General features: G+C 36.2%; 1 protein-coding gene and 1 pseudogene across 1 annotated transcript; one reads left to right on the forward strand and one right to left on the reverse strand.

Moving 5' to 3' along the window:
* Window positions 1-2,783: 2,783 nt before the first annotated feature.
* On the reverse strand, window positions 2,784-16,559 carry SPC25 (SPC25 component of NDC80 kinetochore complex). The gene is made up of 7 exons (XM_021703121.1): window positions 16,499-16,559; window positions 15,508-15,660; window positions 15,347-15,412; window positions 9,972-10,118; window positions 9,415-9,519; window positions 4,922-5,020; window positions 2,784-2,957 (listed from the first exon to the last, which is right to left on the reverse strand). The coding sequence occupies exons 2-7, from the start codon at window positions 15,644-15,646 to the stop codon at window positions 2,833-2,835; spliced, it is 681 nt and encodes a 226-aa protein (XP_021558796.1). The 5' UTR covers window positions 15,647-15,660; window positions 16,499-16,559; the 3' UTR covers window positions 2,784-2,832.
* LOC110591986 lies at window positions 5,603-7,289 on the forward strand (annotated as a pseudogene).
* Window positions 16,560-21,385: the final 4,826 nt, after the last annotated feature.

The following is a 21,385-nucleotide window of genomic DNA, read 5'->3' on the forward strand; positions in this document are numbered from 1 at the left end:
AAAGAAAGAAAGAAAGAAAGAAAGAAAGAAAGAAAGAAAGAAAGAAATATTAAAGGGAACTCTGAGTACAGAGGAGAGACCAAAAGTGATGAAGACAGGAAAGAATCAGAGAAAATATCCAGAAACAACAACAAAACAAGTAATAAAATTGCAATAAATACGTATGTATCAATAATTAATTTGTAAATGGACTAAATGCTCCAATCAAAAAACATAGGGTGTCAGAATGGATTAAAAAAAAAAAGCATCTATATGCTGCTTACAAGAGACTTATTTTAGACATAAAGACCCCTGTAGACTGAAAGTGAGGGGGTGGAGAAACATTTATCAGGCAAATGGATGTCAAGAGGAAGACGGAGCCTAAATACTTATATGGGACACACTAGACTTTTTTGTTCTTGTATTGTTTTTATCCTGCTTTGGTATTAGGGTAATACTGGCTTCATAGAATGACTTTAAATGTTTGCCCTCCATTCCATTATTTTTAAGATTTTAATAAAGATCGTCATTTTTTTTGTTTTTTTAAATGGTAGAATTCACCAATGAAACCATGTAGTCTTGGGCTTTCTTGTGCTGGGAGATTTTTGCTTCCTATTTCAACTTTCATTCTTGTTATTGGTCTAAGATTTCCTATTTTTTGGATTCAAGATTTATGATTCAATCTTGGTAACTTGTGCATTTTTAAGAATTATCTGCTTTTGGGCGCCTGGGTGGCTCAGTTGGTTAAGCGACTGCCTTCGGCTCAGGTCATGATCCCAGGGTCCTGGGATCGAGTCCCACATCGGGCTCCCGGCTCAGCGGGAAGCCTGCTTCTCCCTCTCCCACTCCCCCTGCTTGTGTTCCTGCTCTCGCTGTCTCTGTCAAATAAATAAATAAAATCTTAAAAAAAAAAAAAAATTAAATCTTTAAAAAAAAAAAAAAAAGAATTATCTGCTTTTTCCCAAATTCTCTCTCGAGTTATCTGGTTTGTTAGTATATAACTGCTTATAGTAATCTGTTATCACACTATGTATTTCTGTGTTATCTGCTGCATTGTTTTCTCTTCTAGTTCTCATTTTAATTTTTGAGTTTTTTCTTAGTGTAAAGCATGCCAATTTTATTTTTTTGAAAAACTGGTCATTACTTCCAATGTTATATTATTGCTTATTCTGGTCTCTATTTTATTTATTTCTGATTTTTATTATTTGCTTTCTCTACTAAATTTGTTAAATTTCTTCTTTTTCTAGTTCCTTGGGGTTTAATGTTATTTCAACTTTTTTTCTTAATATAAGCATTTATAGCATAAATTTCACTCTACCATCTGCTTTTGCTGCACCCCATAGGTTTTCAAATATTGTTTTCTTTCTTGTTTGTTTTGACATATATGGATTTGCTGTTTGATTTCTTATTTGGGCCATTGCTTGTGCATTAGTGCTTTGTTTAATATTTACTATTATTTAATATTAAAAATATAAAATAGAATGTTGGTAGCACACACTCCAATCTCTAGGGCAGTTTATTAACCTTTTATCTCTACAGGGAGAATATCAATCAATGGTTCCTAAAAGCTGGTCTGCACAACGGGATTGGTCAGTGACAACGTTCCCACCAACCCATAGCATTCTTTTCCGATAAATTCTACTGCTATATGATGGTGAGCAGAACTCTGAGCCAAGTCCTAGGCATGAGAGGCAACTGAGGGGAAGTGCTCTGAAACTCTCTTCCTACTCTAACTAGATAACTGGCTGGAAAATTCCACCTCACTTCAGGGAGTAGCAGAAGGAACTGGAGGCATGGAGACCATTGTTTTGTGGCTTTTAGTTGTGCCCAAGATATCCTGAACCAGTATTATGTGGCTTCCGTTATAGACAGCATACTTAATACAACCGAATTCACAAGGAAAGGATAGTGACAAAAAACAGAATCTTAGAACAAGTTGACATTTTAACTCTAGTCTGTGTTGAAGAAGATTCCAAGATGGCAAACTTATATCCAGATGACAATTAAACAGTATAAATGTTATAAAATGGAAAGGGATTGTAAATTTTCCACTTTTGGATTTTCAAAAATGTATCTATCCTTTTTTGAGTATCTTAGTAGAATCCTGCTAACCTTCTGATGTAAAGGTTTGCCCTTTATTTTAACTATAGATTCCTTTTGGTGTGAGAGAAAAATTTTCTTTCCTTTATGATATTAGAATGATAGTATAGTAGTATTTATTTTTGCCAAGTACATTTCAAAATTTGCTAACCTTAGGTTGGGCCCACATTCCTAATTTTTTATTACTAATCCATGACCTTAAAAAGCTTGGAGGGGCACCTGGGTGGCTCAGTCAAGCGTCTGCCTTCAGCGTGGGTCACGATCCCAGGGTCCTGGGATCAAGCCCCGCATTGGGCTCCCTGTGGCTCCCCCTGCTTGCACTCTCTTGCTCTCTCTGGCAAATAAATAAATAAAATCTTAAAAAAAGATAAAAAAATAAAAAGCTTGGAAACCAATGAGACACAGTGTTGGTTGTACGAATTCCCATTTCCAGGCTAGCCTTAAACTGCCCATGCCTGCCATTAAAAAATATGTATACACACACACAAACACATATATATATATACATAGTACACTTTCATTTTAGAAAGGACACATTTGACTTTATAAATTTTATTTCTTAAGATTTTAATTAAAATAATTTAAAGAAATACACCACACAGAAATGTTACAGAAATACAAAAAAATTATATACGCAAACAATGGATAATAAGAATTCTTTTTAAAAGAGATACACAATGATAAAAAAAGAGAGAGAGAGAGAGATACACAATAGGGAAGAAAAATGAACAATTTTTATATACTATTCATACATTAATTATAAACCATAGCAGTAAAAGCTTTCCGAACATTGGCAAGAAAAGCCGAGAAATTGTTGGTCTTCCTTACATTCTCTTGAAATTCTGCCAGGCACTCAAGATGAGGAGCACTATCTGACACTAGAAGGAAAAAACAAAAAATAGAAGATAATTTGAATGAGATTTTTTTATGGAAGAGAAGTGTTTCTAATTTAGATGCTTTCATCTAATTCAAATCATTTCAAGTCCATTTTACTGAAATGCTTTGAGCACAGAACAATAGATACAATTGATTTTCATATCCTAACTATCTTTTGGACCTCTTCTTTGTTTAATCTCTAAATACTAAAATCTTAAGTACTACGATCTTACTTTAAAGGTAAACAGGTGGTAGTCAAGGGATTGAAGAGCTTAGTGATAAAGAACAGAATGCCATTTCCCATCATCTTTCTATACATTTTGTTTTAACTAAACTGTTTTAACAGGTGTGTGTGTTGTTTTTTTGAACAGTTAAGTCAGTTTTCTCTGTAAACCTTTGGCTTGACTTCTAGTTTCTGGTCACTAGATCAAAAGAGAACTTTCAAAGCCAACTTTTAATAATTTATAATTATGGGAAAAAATCTAAACTTTTGTAAGTTTTCATTAGAAAATGTGACTGCCATTCTAAAAGTGTATTCTAATTATAGGGCTTCCTAATCAAATGAGACACAAAGTCCCAAGTAAACAGTACAGCTCTCACATGTAGTTGTACAAAATGGTACATCTTGGGACCAAGTCTCCAGTGAGGGTGGTCAAAGGAAAGGAATGATCCAGGTTTCTCTCCCAACAATTTAGTCCTTTGTCCAAGGAGAAGGAATTCGACCATGTCAGATTTCCAGCTCTTTGGTTGAGATCGCTTAGGAAACAAGGACCATGACCACAAGAGAAAGAATAGCGAAGAGCACTTGGTTCAAAATCACACTGTAGATTCTATTTTAATACACTATCAAATACTGTGATACTATGTAGCAAGAGAGAACATACAATTTGGAGAACACTAAAAACCTAGGTATGTGGGTTTTTTGGGTTTGCTTTTTAAAATTTAGCACTCATTAAAAAATATTTACTGAGAGAATATATAAATACAATATACAATATAAATTCCATGAGAATGAGGACCGAGTCACCAAAGTACATTAGGGAGCCAACTCGGCAGCTCTCCTGAGTGTGTATCTGCTATAAATGCTTTAAGATGAGAACACAGGTCTAATGAGCTGAGAAACATTTTCCTGAATTCCAATAAATGAAAAATTACCTTAAAAGGGGCAGTAGAAGAATTAAAAAGAAAGAAATATATTTCCATTCTCTTCTTGTTCCCCCTATTATCAATCATATATATTCCCCATAAATTGATGACCTTCTGGCCTGCTGGAGAACCAGTAAGTGAGCTAAATTATCAATGTGTGGGATTTTTCAGGAGACAGTAATATTTCTTTTTTTTTTTTTTTTTTTTAAAGATTTTATTTATTTATTCATGAGAGATAGAGAGAGAGAGAGAGAGGCAGAGGGAGAAGCAGGCTTCCCACGGAGCAGGGAGCCCGATGTGGGACTCGATCCCAGGACCCTGGAATCATGACCTGAGCCGAAGGCAGACGCTTAACCATCTGAGCCACCCAGGCACCCCAGTAATATTTCTTAAATTGATTTTTGGGAAGATAAATGATCACATTCTGATGACTCAGCATTTGCTTTTAAAATCAACTACTTGCATAAATTATAATATTCATATTTACATAGTTATATCCTTTATAACTTTAGCTTTAAGTTCTCTAAAAGGATAATTCAAACTTGTATATGAAATGCATTGATCTGTGGCCTTTAACACTTTTCTGCCACTGTGGCACCGTGCCGTTCTGAAGAAAAGGGACATATTTAGGATCCTACATAATAACTACAAATCACAACTATACTCACAGGCTTTAGAAGACACTATCCCATGAAGCAAGACTGGCAAAGAAAGCACTACCTTGTGGGAATTACTTTTCTTCCTATTACTTTCTATGTGGAGTCAGATAACATTTGGGGATGCCAATCTTAAATACTAGTTAAGAGATAGGAATACATACCTTCATACTCCTTGGCTTCATTTAGGTGGAGGGAAAACATAAATGGGTTCTCAGGATGCTTAGGGTCAATATTAGTGAATATAAACTGTAATTTATCACCTGAAAAGAGAGATTAGATTATTTGGTATGAGAATATTTTATCGTGCCAAGGGTTTCAATGGAGATGAGCTTTCTCACCTGTCCTTAATATCTATATGCTAAATACATACATACATACATATATATATTTAACCAAACCTCCAAATGTACAAGTTACAAATTAGTTTTAAATGAACTGTAGTATAAATATGATTTTAAAAAGCACAACAAAAGAAAATAATTGATACACTGGACTTCATCAAAAATACCAAGAGAGTGAAAAGATAACCCACAGAATGGGAGAAAATATTTGTAAATCATATCTCTGACATGGATTTAATATATAGGATATATTTTAAAAAACTACCACTGAACAACTAAAAGAAAAGCAACCCAATTCGAAAATGGACAAAAAGGACTTGAATAGATATTTCTCCAAAGAACAGACACAAATGGTCAATAAGCACATGGAAAGATGCTCAACACCGCTAATCACTGGGGAAATGCAAACCAAACTACAATGAGATATCATTTCACACCTACCAGGACAGCTATAACAAAACAAAACAAAACAAGAAAAGTGTGGATGAAGACAAATGCAAGATGGTGCTGAAGCTGTGGAAAAGTTTGGCAGTGCCTCAAAAAGTTTAAACCAAGAATTACAATAGGACCCAGTGACTCTATTCTGAGGTACATACTCAAAAGAACTGAAAATAGGGACTCCTATAACTTTGCCAACGTTTATAGCAGCATTACTCACAGCAGCCAAAAGGTGATAATAACCGTGTGTTCACTGATAGATGATCAGATAAACAAAATATGATATATACACACAATGGAATATTATTTGGTCATAAAAAGGAACTTCTGATACATGCTACAACATGAATGAACCTTGAAAACATGTTAAGTAAAATAATCCAGATGCAAAAGAACAAATACTATAGGATTCCACCTATATGAAATACTTAGAATAGGTAATTATAGAGACAGGAAGTAGATTAGAGGTTATCAGGAGCTGGGGGGGAGGAATAAGAAGTTATTGCTTAATGAGTACATAATTTCTGTTTGCAGTGATGAAAAATTCTGGAAATGTGGTGATGATTGCACTGCATTGTCAATGTAATTAATGTCACTGAACTGTACAATAAAAATAGTTAAAATGGCAAATTCTAGGTCATAGTTTTACCACAATAAAAAAATGTACTACTAAACAGATTTAATTTGACCTTTTCTACACAGTAATCCAGACTTAATGCCTATTTTCCAAAAGACCTCCAAATGCTCCCAAAGGAGTAAATGCCCATTAGAAATTAAAAATGGCAGCCACAAAGTAGAAACTCACATACATTTTAATTTTGCTCTATAGCATAAAAAATTAGGAAATCTCATTTTAAAAATAGTTGTAATTAGGTCGCAGCTTGCGTGGAGTCAGCTCACGGGTCTGGGAGACCTGAAAATTGAGAGCTTCTTTGTACTCCAGCAGCTGCACCCGATAGCTCGGCGGCCGTCACCACGCCACAAAATGAATACACTGAGTTACACCGGAAGCGATATGGTTATTGTTTGGATTACCATGAAAAAAAAAAGAAAGAAGGTCGAGAGGCTCATGAACGATCAAAGAAGGCAAAAAAGATGACTGGTCTGAAAGCTAACCGCTACCATAAACAGTGCCATGCTGAGACAATACAAATGAAAAAGACTATCAAGATGCATGAAAAGAGAAACACCAAAAAAAAGAATGATGAAAAGACTCCACAAGGAGCAGTACCTGTATATCTACTGGACAGAGAGGGACAGTCCTGAGCTAAAGTACTTTCCAATATGATTAAACAAAAACGAAAAGAGAAAGCGGGAAAATGGGAAGTTCCTTTACCCAAAGTTCATGCCCAGGGAGAAACAGAAGTATTAAAAATTATTCGAACACAAAAGAGAAAGAAGCAAGCATGGAAGAGGATGGTCACTAAAGCCTGCTTTGTTGGAGACAGCTTTACTCGAAAACCACCTAAATATGAAAGATTCATTAGACCAATGGGCTTACGTTTCAAAAAGGCCCATGTAACTCACCCTGAATTGAAAGCCACCTTTTGCCTGCCAATACTTGTAAAAAAGAATCCTTCATCCCCACTATTTACAACTTTGGGTGTTACTACCAAAGGTACTGTAATTGAGGTGAACCTGAGTGAGTTGGGCCTTTTGACACAAGAAGGCAGTTATTTGGGGAAAATACGCCCAGGTTACCAACAATCCTGAAAATGATGGATGCATAAATGCAGTCCTGCTGGTTTGACAGCAGTTTCAGACAAGAAAATCCTTATAATTACTGAAGACTACACACCGATCAGGAAAACCACCATTACTGTGGTGGTTCTGAATACCACCAAACAGCCTTACGTATCTGCAGTCATCAAGAGAAGTATTTATTCTATTGTGAAAAACATTAAAATAGACCTTTATTAAAATTTAAAAAAAAGTTTTAATTACAAAAAGTAATATTGAAAAACATGTCTTACATTTTTAATCAAAATGAAATAATTACATTAGTACACCAGATTTTAAAAACAAGATTTATTGATTTATTTATTTATGAGAGGGGTGGGGAAGGGCAGAGGGAGAGAGAATCTTGAGCAGATGCCACGCTGAGCAGGGAGCCCGACACCTGTCGCAGGTCGCTGGGTTTGATCTCACGACCCTGAGATCATGACCTGAGCTGAAACCAAGAGTCTGTCACTTAGCTGACTATGCCACCAAGGCACCCCCAGTACACCAGATTTTTAAAAGTGTTAATAGTAATGGGAGGGAAACATGCCAAGGAAAAAAGACTTCCTAAGATAATGAGCGGTTTAATTTGGGTTGTCTTCTTTAAAAAACATTTCCTGACTTTGAGGGCTATGAGAAAGTTTTATTTTTAAATCTAAAATAATTCTAAAGCTTTCTGGTTCAAAAGCACCTCAGGATGACAGTAAGTCCAATGGATCAAAAATTCAGAGCTGGACCCTGTATTTCCCTCTAATCAAAAGGTTATTATTTTTTATTAAAAGCTTATTCCAACAGATGGAGGGGTGGGGCAGAAACAAGACTCACAGATATATGAATGGAGAGCCCAGACAATCAAAGAAATATAATTAAATATACAGAAAAAAGGTTTACCTTTTCATTAATAATCAAAGAAATGCACTTAAAAATAAATGCTCCAATTATATCAAGTCAACTACCAAAAAAACCCAAACACAAACAAACTTAAAAAACTACAATTCTTGCAAGAAGACAATGAAATGGGTACTCTTTACATTGTAGAGAGGTGTGCACAAAAGAATTAATATGGCAGGCCTGACGCTGCTATCATTAAGAATTTTAGAAAGGCCTGCTTGCAAGTTGGTCACTGGCTGGTGTTGGGGCCCCCCAAACCACCCCAGATTTGAAGAGTCACAAGGAGGAATCACAGGACTCCCCACAGGGTCATACTCACGGCTATGATTTATTAGAGAAAGGCTACGGCAAAATCGGCAAAGGGAAAAACACATGGGGTGAAGTCTAGAGAAAACCAGCACAAGCTGCAAGAGTCTCTGATGAGCTTCCCCGGTAGACAACACTTTACACGTATTGTCACATTCAGTGCTAAGGGAATTAAGCACATCCTGTGTGACTCTGCTGGATTAAGACTCTTAAAAAATTATGTCTGAAAAAGTGTTTCTTTTAGACTTTGCCCCAGTGCCTTTTTTGGGCTGATTTTGTTTTGTATCCTCTCTGCAATAAATCTGAGCCATGAATATGACTATATGCAGAGTCCTGTAAGTCTTTCTAGGGAATCACCAAACCTGACGGTGATCTTGGGGACTGCTAACACAACAAATATTGATATAAATTGGCACAAATACTACACATAACGCCACTAAAATATTTACATGCTTTAACCCAGTAATGCCTCTCTGGGAATTCCATGGAAATTATACAAAAGAAATGGAGAAGTCTATATTCACTGTAGTACTTCTAAAACCGAACCACAGGCAGAATCCAAAGGTTAAGTTAGAAACAAACCTGTATTAAATGATAGATAAAAGATTGGATAAATTAAGATACATTAACGGAATGAATTATTACACTACCATTTTAAAACTACCATAGGAAGGCGATAGCAACTGGAAAAATGCTAATCATACAATACCAGTAAGAACAAGGAACAAAAATTATTTTCGTGGTGGCAATCATGCCAAAAATACATTTATTAAAATACTGGATGATAAATAACCAAGGCAGCAGTAATTATGTTAGGATGATAAAAATGTTTAAATTCTTTCCTATTTTCTAAAAAGTTAATAATGTTGTCATTATTTTCTTTGAAAACATTTTTTAAATTCGCTACTTAAGATATACCTTTCTAATCTCGTATGTTTTACTTACATTAATATACATACCATAAATTTTTCGAATTTCTAGTCCAAGTCGATCTTTATATAAGTCTGCAGATTTCTGTAGTCTTTTCAACCTCTCTTCATTAGCTTTGCTAGCAGCAGAAATAGCTATGATTTTTTAAAAAAAATACACATATTTGAATATGAAATTTTTTTAGACAAAGAGACTTCACAGCATAAAAAATGTGCTTAATAGTTCCTGGCAGAGAATGTGTGATCAATAACTCTGGTGCATAAAATATACTATGGCTTCTCCAGACAAATCTAATTTAGTGAAACTGTCTCCCACTCTGCTTAATTAAGCTGCCGTATCAATTGCATTATCACTCTGGTTATATTAGAAATCAAAAGAGCCTTTAAGTAAAACAAGAGAAAATACAACCCACTTAGCTAACTTCACACAGCTTCCTTGCAGAACTGAGTGGCTGGCTATGTCCCTGAGGCATGTCATCCATTTTTAGTAATGAAATGGAGAGAAGGCAAGAGATACAGAATTGTGAACCATCACCACTTTGAAATTTAGGTTAATGTTTTAAATATGTGTGTAACTGGAAACTTACTTTCCTTCTTCTTAGCATATTCTTCCTTAAGATCCTGAATATTTGCAGTCAGTACTTCCAGTTCCTGCTTTTTGTCTTTTATTTCAGCAATCAACCTTAACAAGTTATCTTTTTTTTCTTGAATGAGGTTATTCTGCCTACAGATCTCTGTAAGAAACACAAAGTGTTAGCTAGAATATATATACTTTGCTCTCCAACATCTATCACAGATAAGAAATATTGACTTTCATAAGATCAATAATGTTTTAGTTGGTAAGTGCTTCCTAATGGTTCAAAAATTATAAAGAACAAAAAGAAAAAAAATCCTATTCTTTTCTATTTGCATTTGAAAATAAAAGACCCTGCAGCTCTACTCTTCAAGTAAGTACATAAATAAAGCTCACCATGAAAGACAACCAAAATCTGGACAATGTTTTTACACAGTGCTTTAAAGAAACTGTTCATTCTAATGCTGTATTAATGATTCTGGAAGACACTAAAAAACAAAACAGAAAGAAGTGAAGGAAGAGAGGAAGGGAGACAGAGAGGAAGGAAGGATGAAACCTCGTTTATATCTGTAATAAACAAAACATCTAGGAATAATCTAGATCAAGAAATATGTAGGCCCTATAAGAAAAAAAGGGCAAAACCTGTCTGAGACATGTATTTGATTTGACCTGGATGTATGGAAAGACATTTTATGCTTCTAAATATTATAAAGATGTCACTATTTCCCAAATTCATTTCTATATTAATGCAGTCCCAATGGAATTTGAGGGAAGGGAAAGGGAAGACCTAAAAAAGTAACTATAAAATTTATCTGACGAATACACAGGTGAGAAGAGTTAAGGAAATACAGTAAGAAAAATAATGAGGAAAGGGACTTGTCCTATTAAATTTAACATCTGTGATTGTGACACTTTTAATACAATAGTGGGGTACCAGCTGCAGAAATGACATACAGTTTAGTTAAAACAAAAACTGCATTTCCAAACAAACATTGGTATATTTAGGAAATTAATATGAGAAATTAAATATAAAAACAAGTGGTAGATGGTTCCCCAAACCGTGCTGAAATCCAAAATAAATTCCATATTTATTTAAATATTTAAATATAAAATGAAATCTTACAAAACCTAAAAGGCAGTATCTGAATATAAAATTACTTCTATGGGGAAAGACCTTTTTACTCAAAGGCAAAAAGAAATCAAAGAGAAAAACATATACCAGCTACATAAAAGTTAATAAGTAGGCGAAAAACCTCATATTTGATTCAAATAGGCAAACTCTACTATATGCTAGGAACTTTGTTCAACACCTTATATTTCTGTAAATTTACTTAAATTTCACTATAATACATTTTGGAGATCTAATTTAAAAGAGGAGAAAGGCTCAGCAGATGACTAACGTGCCCAAAGCTTTATTTGCTAGGATGCAATAAATAGAAGACCTGGATTCAAACTCAGGATTTGACTTTAAAGACCATGCTTTTGAGCATTAAATATTCTCCCCAACTGTTTTTTTTTTTTTTTTAAGATTGATTTATTTATTTGACAGAGAGAGAGAGAGCACAAGCAGGGGGAGCAGCAGACAGAGGGAGAGGGAGAAGCAGGCTCCTTGCTGAGCAGGGAGCCCAACTCAGGGCTCAATCCCAGGACTCCAGGATCATGACCCAAGCCAAAGGCAGCCACTTAACTGAGCCACCCAGGTGCCCCTCCCCTGACTGTTCTTAATCTAAAGAAGACACAAATATAAATTCCTAAGACAAAAGGATAAACAGAGGAAATGTAGACTGCAGATGGTTAATAAATATGAAAGACAATTTAACCCAAGTAGTAATCACAGAAATGCAAATAAAGCAGTAACATACCAATTTTAATTTAGTACAACAACGTTTACAAAAATAATAGCTAGCAGTTGAGAAGAATGCAAAATACTAGAGTTCTTGTAGCGTATCTTTGACATTGTAAAACAAGTCTTAAGGATATTCATGTCCTTTGATTAGTTATTTCATTTCTACAAGTTACTTTAAGAAAACAAGATGTGTGCAAGTACTTATATACAAAAGATTATTTTCAGTATTATTTATAATGGTGAAAAACTGAAAACATCCTAAATGGCTCATGGGTAAATTATTAAATACAGTAGATCAATAAGGTAGAATATTTTTTCAAAGAATTTAGCAATATGGAAAAATACTCTAAAAAAAAAGTTATATAGACACCATGAACAAAATTATGTCAAAAATACTACATAGCACATGAAAAAGAAAAAAGAAAAAAAGTATGTCACTTTGTTAAATATGATTCTCAATGTTTCAGATAATTTGTTTACTTTTCTGTATTTTCCAAGAATTTGGACATGATCATATATTATGTCAAGTATAATTTAAAGATAGACATTTTATCAGAATTAACAGAAATAAAAATGCTTTAAAAAAAAATTCAATTTAAACCAAAACCAAAGCCAAAAACAGTTCAGCCATTTCTTCTCCCAAACCCTGCCTCTGGCAACCACCAATCTGTTATCTATGAGTTTGCTTGTTTTAAAAAAAATTTTTTTTTTTAGATTCCACACATATCATATAGTATTTGTCTCTCTGCCTTATTTCACTTAGCATAATGCCCTCGAGGCCCATCTATGTCACAAATGTCAACATTTCATTACTTTCATGGCTTTATTCTATCGTGTATATATATATATATATATATATATATATATATATACACACACCACAATCACTTTATCCACTCATCCATCTATGAACACACAGGTTGTTTCCTTAACTTGGCTATTGTAAATAATAAACACGGGGGTGCAGATATCTTTTTGAGTTAGTTTTCATTTTCCTCTAATAAACACCCATAGTGGGGATCATATGGTAGTTCTATTTTTAATTTTCTGAGGAACCTCCATACTATTTTCCAGAGTGGCTGCTATAGAAAAATGCTACTTTAAAAAAAGGTAAGTATGTTGTATGACAAAAGAGATGCATATTTAAAGTCCAAAGGTCTCGGTTCCATCCTGGTTTCTCAGTTGTCACCCAAGGACCTTGGTCAAATTACAACTTTGGCGACACTTATGAAACAAGAATAATGATGGCGGCTCCCTGTATTTACTTCACAGGGCTAGTCTCCAATAATAATATGGAAACTTCTAAACTATAAATGATACATAAATACCATATATGTCAGTGTTTTTATTACAACATTTAAAGAACTGTATGGGGGCACCTGGGTGGCACAGGCAGTGGGTGTCTAACTCTTGATTTTGGCTTGAGTCGTGATCCCAGGGCTGTGGGATCAAGCACATCTCAGCGCAGAGTCGGCCTGTGATTCTTTCCCTCTGCCCATCCCCCCCCACCCCCTGCTCTCTCAAATAAACAAATAAATAAATCTTTAAAAAAAAGGTTCTGGAACCTTTCAGAAAGAAAAGAAAAGAGAGGAAAGAATGAACTGTATGGATTTGTGCCAACACAAATGTAAGGGCCCTTGATGTTGCATAACTATTATTTTATGTGTACATAGTCAGCTGTCTTTTATTCTCTAGGGCAGGTATTTCAAACTTTCACTACTACTCACCACACAAACCCTCCCTCGAATTTTCCTTCCATGTGGAAAGGTTGTTTCATGCTAACACTGGAAAGAGCAGACATTTTGGCTGCACTCTTAAACCTTGTATCTATCAAATGTATGACCTTAGCTAAGTTTCTTAATCTCAGTGAGCTTCAAATTTCTGTCTTGTAAAGATTTCAGGATTTAAGAGCCTGGTCCATAGTAAATGCCTCTCACTTTGAACAGAAGATCTTCCTCCTTTTGATAAATAGAAGGAACAGATGCTCCAGGTGGGCCAGAATTTTTGGCTAATTTGTTCTCTGCAGTATCTTCCTAGAAGGGTACCTGGCACAGAGTAGCTATTCAACAAATATGTGGTGAGTGAATAAGTTCCCTCAAGCTTGCCGACTCCCCACATGTATCTATTATCAGTATCCTCTCCTGACAGAGTACCAGTGGCTCCTTCTCCAATCTATGGTTAATCCAGATTCCCTCCCCTCTATTCTACTACTCACTGTCCCCTGACCCTTTTTTTCAACATCTGTTTCTCCACTGACTTCTTTCCTGCAGCAAATAAATATGCTCATTTTAGGGTAGACACCTTAAAAATGAAAAAAATTCTGTGCTCACTCAGCCCCTTCCATTATTACAGCAATTATTACCATGTATTTTAATTGTGGATTCCCTGTCTGTATATTCCACTAAATTGTAACCAGTATGTAGACATTATACTTTGTGCACTGTTGTCTCCACACTAGACAAATATCAAATATTCACTGAATTAATTAAACTTAGGTAAATTATATTTCTGTTCAAGCATAAACTGATATTTTAAAGAAAAACAATTGATAATGCTTTTAGATTTTAGACTATTTAGAGCATATTTTCACTACAGGTCATCTTTAAGAGCACACTGAGACTCATAGTAGCAAAAATTGATAGTTTCAAACTTACGTTTCTAACCCCTAGCAATTCTACAAACCAAGAATGTTTACACACACACACATACACACAAGTGGTTTTCCTTTCTGCTTGTGGTTACAAAAGAAATGAAAACAATAAAAGGGCAAGGAAGCTTCAGGGCAGCTCAGAAAGTAAATACGGGTAAAAGGCTAGCATTATAGCCTACCAGGGTTCCAAAATCAAACGCCTTCAGGGGCCAGATAATAAGTGGGCAAAACAAAGCCAAAGAAATTATTGGGGATTGTAGCAAATTAAAGGACACATGTTCCATCTAAAGACATTCCATTAATAGTGTTTAAAACATGGTGCCGTGAAATTTAGCCTGTGGCCACAAGTCTGTGATCTGTGTGATCTGTGTATAAGAATTCAATAAAACCTACACATACACCGTGGAAACTCCTGAGTGGTATAAACGAGAGGGCAAGAATAACAGGAAAAATATGGAGAAAACAGTCAAGAGTACTAACCCTACCCCCAAAGAATGGAGGAACTCCAGCTTTTCAACCCCCAGCCTATGACTTCCAATGAGAAAACAAACTCATTTTTCAAATAACTGGCATTTACACATCAGCACAGATGAGTCTCACAAGCATACTGATGAATAAAAAAAGGGACAGGATACACACAAAATGATGCCATTTATATAACATTCAAAAAACAATACTAAATAATAAGAGGTTAGTTCTGGAAGATGGGAGAAGAGAAAAGTATACATGGGATGTTCTATTTCTTAAGCTGGGTTGTAGGTACACAAATGTTTATTAGTTTTATATGTATGTGTATATATACACACACACAATACATTGTTTTATTTGTATGAGGGATTGCCTAAAGATGTTCAATCTAAAAAAACTCTGTGATCTACAGTTTGTCACCTACGATTTTGATATTCCAGAAACATCTCAACCATTCGTTCTTCTTCCTTTAATTTCACAGACAGCTTTTCTGAAAGAGAAATTGGAATTGAAGTTTCAATTCAGCTGAAATAACATAAAAAGCAAGAACAACAAAACAGCATGTTACAAGTTAACTTCAGTTACCTCCACATGCTTTGATGGAGTCTTTGTAGGTATCTCTTAGTCCCACCATCCCACAGGAAGTGTCACTGACAGTGCTTTTGAATTTATTCCAAAATTCGTTTATGCTTTTATCAAATAGTGCAAGTTCGTCCTCTATCATTTTGGAAGAAAATGCTACAAAACAAATAGAACATTATATTTCTTATGAGTCACTGAAATCAAAGCAGGCTCACATTCCAATCAAGCGTATTTTGGCAGTGTGACCTTTGCTAGAAAAGAGTTAGCAGCTTACTTTTAACTCTAGATATTCCAGGGCAGATCAAGCCACCTGGACTTAACCACCGTTAAGATGCAAGATTCCAGGAAAGACATCTTTACCTCCTAGGGACTTGTCAGTACTGTAACCGCACAAGACACTCACACAGCTCTATGACCTTGGGAAAATGATTCTGACTCCGTTTTCTCACAAGTAAAATTGGTAACTTATAAGGCGTTTCCAACTCTGACCATCTGAATTCTGGCCTGCATTGCCAGGTCCCAGATGGATGGCCCCCTCTCATAGGATAAGACCCCACATCTAGCCTGTCTCTCCCTCCCACTAAGATCAGGAAAAGTAGCACTAAATAGGCGACTGGAGTGGGAATTTAGTGGGCTTAGTCCAGGAAAGGTACAAGTCACCTGCCCTCTCTGGGTCTTGGTGTCCTCTTCTGTAAAACAGTGTCCCGTAAGACTGCAGGCTCCACCAGTTTTCTGTGCCGCTAAAACCATCCCAAAAACCTAAAACCTTCCCAGGAGGGCCACAGACCTCTCGTTCGCTGAAACCCGGAACCTTTCAGCCTCACCGCCGCCCACCCCGACGTGCAAACAACAAGCGGTGCATTTCAGACCTCGTTGTCGAAAATAAATCCCGCCCGGAAACCCACTTTCCCTTATCGCGACAGGCGGATCGGGGAGCCCTGGTGAGTTCCCACCTCCCTCACCTTTTCCAGGAGGCCTGAGCCCCGCCACCTACCCACAAAAGACCTGAACCAATTCGAGCCAAAACCGGGTCTCCAGAACCAGGTCCCGCAGCCGCGCCGACTTTCCTATTTCAAATCTTAGGGCGCCTTGCTCCTCCCGCCCTCGGGCGCCCGTTCGCCTTCGGATTGGCTGATAGCTAGGCTCCTCATGACGGGATTGGTTGATCTAGCCCTCCGGGATTCTCGCGAAAAGATAGGGGAAGTGCATTCTGGGATTTGTAGTTTTTTCTGAGACAAGTCGGACTCTCAGCTCTGCTTCGTAAAATACTAATTAATAGCTCCAGAGGGACTCGCCCCAGCACAAGGCCTTCATCAGTTTCAGATAAAGGCTTCTGTAACAAATATAAATATTGAACTTTAATCGCATTCTGTTGCCAAGTATATTCCCTCTTCTTTAATACTCCCTGTAGCTTAAAGTTAATTAAAAAAAAATAATAAAGCTAATAAAAATACCATTGCTTAATCTGTCTCATCATTTGGTTGGAACATTACTGTCTACTGGCTTCTAATATGAACGTTTCCAAAATTTCTTAAGTCTCTGTTTTTGACCATGTGAAACAGAAACAAAGAGCAGTACCTAGTACTGGTATTCTTTGCCCCAGTAGAAACTCAAAGACACAAAACTTTTCATGGACAAGTTTCTTGGTACCTACCCTCTGATAGTCTGTGTTGCTGATAAAAGCGAAAAGAAGCGGGGAAGCCAGAAGTAATTCAGTTTTCAACTCTGATATCTGTAAGAATCGTGATGCTGTTGGTGGGATGGAAATCATCTTCGTGGTTGTTTTGGTGTGCTGGGGGAAGGGTGATGCAAGGAGGTGAGGCAGGAGAGGATATTGTTGGGAGATCCAAGTGTTAATATCCCGTAGGCATGTTACTTCTTTAGTCAATTCAACAGTGGCTAACTGCTCCAACTCTGCAGTAATACTGCCTGAGTTTGAAATCCAGCCTCCATCATTTACTAAGTTTGATGTTGGGCAAGTTACTTGGCCTATTGGACCTCAGTTTCCTCATCTGTAAAGTGAGGGTAACAATAATAATACCTTCTTCCTTCATATATCCAATGTGAAGACTAAAAGAGATTATAAATGTAAATGCCTTCGAAGAGGTCCCTATAATGTAAGTACTCAAATGGTTTCTTGTTTTCATGATTTTATACCCTACCTACTTCCTATGCAATAGACTGTCATATTAAAACACATATAAGTAAGACTTTAAATAGAACAAAATCTAAGTTGGCCAAGAAATAAGAGAAATTATTACAACTGAATACTCACTTTAGCCAAGGCAATGCATATTGCTCCCATTACAAGACAATCACACTACTTGTTGAATTTTGATCTTAAGGAAACATGCATTCTGCTATGTCTGGATAAGTATAGAATATATTCCTTCCACCCAATTCAAGTTGAATTAATTAGGTGTGGTTATTTAGCATTATCCATTTAATAATTTGCCAATATCTCACAAATATAACAATTTTAGTTTCAACATATGGATACTAAATTTCAAACAATAGTCTGAAAACAGTTTCAGTAACTTCTTTAGGCCATTACTAGTTCAAGATAATAAATTATTTCCCCAGCTTGAAATAATGCGTGGACCATCTATTTATGCGTTCCTGATAGAATCTGGCAAAGCATGACCGATCTATGAGCAAAATGGAAAAAAAAGAGTTTATTAGCAAGGCTTTGAGATATTCACCACTGACACAAGGCTACAACTATATCTCTTAGAGTAAGGTGAACATCTTGCAGCTGACTCATTTTTTTGCCTTCTTTAGTGGATTACTCTTGCTAAGTTGACTCCAATTATTAGTGGGCGGAAACATCCAGGTGGTCCTCAGAATCGATTCTTGTGGTTTACAGAAGATCTCTTCTTTTCTACTCTTCCAGCTTTTCTGACACTATTTTGGGGGGCCTATAGAACATTGCTATCTTGCAGAATTTCAAACTGGAAGGAACTAGAACTCTATTAAAATCATCTGAGGACCAGAAAGAGGCACTAGCTATTCAACTTGAATTTGCTAAAGGATGGACAAGATGCAGGGATACTTGTCAGGAACTCCAAGTAAATGAAATTGATTCACTATTTGCATCCTTCTTGATAAAGCTGAGGAGGAAAGAAAAATAGGAAAAGAACACAGAGGATATGCACTTTAAAGAATGGAAAATATATATGGCTTGTATTATGGAGTTAAAATTATTATTTTCATCTCTGACCATGGCATGTTTGTAGATATAAAGCCCTTGATTATAGGCCAAAAGGTCTTTACTACTATTTTCTTTCATTATCGTTAAGGATTCAAACACCAACAATAAAACATATGTGTAAATAACATGCTCAGGGGTACCTGATATTGGGTACTCTATCCTAAGAGCTAATTCAGACCAACAAAATCAGGGCAAATTATTACCAACATTTAACACATCACAACATGAGTCAGATTCCAGCCAAGGGACTGTTATTAATAAGCTTAGACATATAGTTTGCTGTAATATCTCCTTTCATTTCACAGATATTTATCCAAGGACTTCTGATTTCTGGTAATATTTATCTTAAAGCAAAATTGTATCTATTGGCATCTCAGAACTTGAGCTGAATGAATAATGATGCTTGTTTCTAAGGTTTTCACTGGTCCAGGTTAGTGAATACAGTACTTAACAAGATTCATGGAGGGGTGCTGAGTGGACCACCAGCTTGATGAATTACTTACTGGACCTTGGACTGGGGCAAGTGGTTGTCCCACTGATGTGCAGATTTTAGGGCAGCCCCTGGGTGTCCACTCTCTTTTATTCTTTCTCAGGGCTCATCCTCAACCAAGGAGTGAGGGAGAAACTTCTGTGTCATTTGTCAAAATATTCCTCTCTAGAAGAAAAGGTGAATGGTTTCTCTCTATTCCACCAAACGTAGCTAGAAACAACCAGCTTTTCTTTCTGTTCAGCACAGCTTCCTTGGCTTTAAAAAGGAAAAAGCAGAAGCTCCCCCATCACAACTCCATAGAACACCACCATCATCACTATCATCATACATTTCATTTCAACCCAACCAGGAGTTTTGGGATATCTCTTATGTGCCATGTGCTGAGAGGGACACTATATTCTCTGGGATATATATGGTCTGTAACCCAGGGTAGGGGAGCGGGTAGTAGGAAGTAGGTATGTATTTCCAGTCTGGGGGCTTCTGGGCCATGGTTACAAGAGCCTTGGTCAGACTGACTGAAACTCCATTGCTCCTTCTCTGGAAACTTGATTCTTTCTCCAATAGGTGAAGGATCATGGGGTACAAGAAGAAAGGTCATTGTCCTCTATGGCACATGCCCTTGCTGAGTAGATACCTTCCATCTTGGGGGCAGAACTCAGGATTAAAATGATAAAAGCAATGCCATGGTTAAGATTAAAAGTTTTCCACTTTTCTGGATATACGGATCCCTTTATGACATTTACATTTATACTGAACTCCCCAAATGCTAGCTAGTACTTGTACTTTCAATATCTGTTCACTGAGAAAATTAAAAATGATAAGGAGTTACTATGAATTCAGAAGAGAGGAAAGCTCTTTGGGCAGATTCCAGGTTAAGAACAAGTAATAGAAAATGCCTGTATTCGAAAGACTCTTGAACAAAAACTTTAAATTTTCTAGATCTCTGCATGGCCTATGTCAGGAGTCATTGGAAAAGATGATTCAAGAAAATGTCTCTTATGATAATTGCTATGATCAAAGCACAGTATATCCAAAGTGAAGTCAACCTTTAGTGCCAGATTTTACCTGGAGCCTTTCATTTCCTCCCTAAAATTTAAAAAAGGACTAGGACCTCCAGCATGGTGGAATGAAGAAGTCGCCAAATCCTGTCCCCAAAAAAGCAACTATAAAACTGAACAAAATTATAAAAACCAACCATTTCAGTGCCCTGGAAATAACCCAAAAGCTTACAGCAAACTAAGATGCATTTATTCCTAAAAAAAATACTAAAAAACATAATTATTTTGAGTATTAAAAATACTCAAAAACATTATTAAGTCAGAGACAAAAGGCTACATATTATATAACTCCCATTGCATAAAACGTCCTTTGCGTAAAATACCTTTTGCATAAGATATCCAGATAAGGCAAATCCACAGAGACAGTTCAGTCCTTGCTTAGAGCTGGGAGTGGAAGCAAACATTAACTGCATGAGGGCACAAGGGAACATTCCACAGTGATGGAGACATTCTAAACTGGTTTGTGGTGATGGTTGCACAACTCCATAAATTTACTAGAAATAACTGAATTGTACATTTACAGTGGTGAATTTTATGATATATAAATTATCCCTCAAATTATTCATTTATACCTCAAAATCGTTAAAATAAAAAATATGAAGGACATCAACACTTCAAAGAAAAGAAAGTGTACATTTTCCAAACATACAAAAGACATTCTATATAGTAATAAAGATCCTGATGTACAGTAAAGTTTGAGAATACCTACAGTAGGTAGGTATTCTTTGGGCCATCTATAAAAAGGAACCCAGGTGCAAAGTGTCTTAATTGCACTATGAAGAAAAAGAATAGTATTGCCCAATGGGCTGCTCTGTTAGGTCCTTTGGTGATCCAAGGAAAAGTTTATGAATGTACAGTTCATGATCATTTTTAGAGAAGAATGAATAATGAGACAAGTGGAGGGGGTACCTAGAAAATCGATAGCTGGGTCACTTGTAACAGTGTCATCATGGAATGCCAATATTCCTGGAATCCTAACCGGAATGGAAGTAATTCTTTTCTGAAAGTCACTAGGGTCTCAACTCAGTCTGAAATAAATCCATTTTACATTACAAGGTGCCACTGGAGAGATTTCAAATACAATTATTTTACAGCAGGCAGATAAGCTTGTAGTAAAAGGAT

The sequence above is a fragment of the Neomonachus schauinslandi genome, chromosome 3, assembly GCF_002201575.2.
Source record: "Neomonachus schauinslandi chromosome 3, ASM220157v2, whole genome shotgun sequence".
NCBI lineage: Eukaryota > Metazoa > Chordata > Mammalia > Carnivora > Phocidae > Neomonachus > Neomonachus schauinslandi.

Coding starts and splice junctions, on each gene's coding strand:
- SPC25 (XM_021703121.1), bottom strand. CDS start 15,646: ATGATAGAGGACGAACTTGCACTATTTGATAAAAGCATAAACGAATTT. Junction 5,021..9,414: donor AGAAATTCGAAAAATTTATG/GTATGTATATTA, acceptor CTCTCTTTTCAG/GTGATAAATTACAGTTTATA. Junction 2,958..4,921: donor TGAAGCCAAGGAGTATGAAG/GTATGTATTCCT, acceptor TTTTCCTTCTAG/TGTCAGATAGTGCTCCTCAT.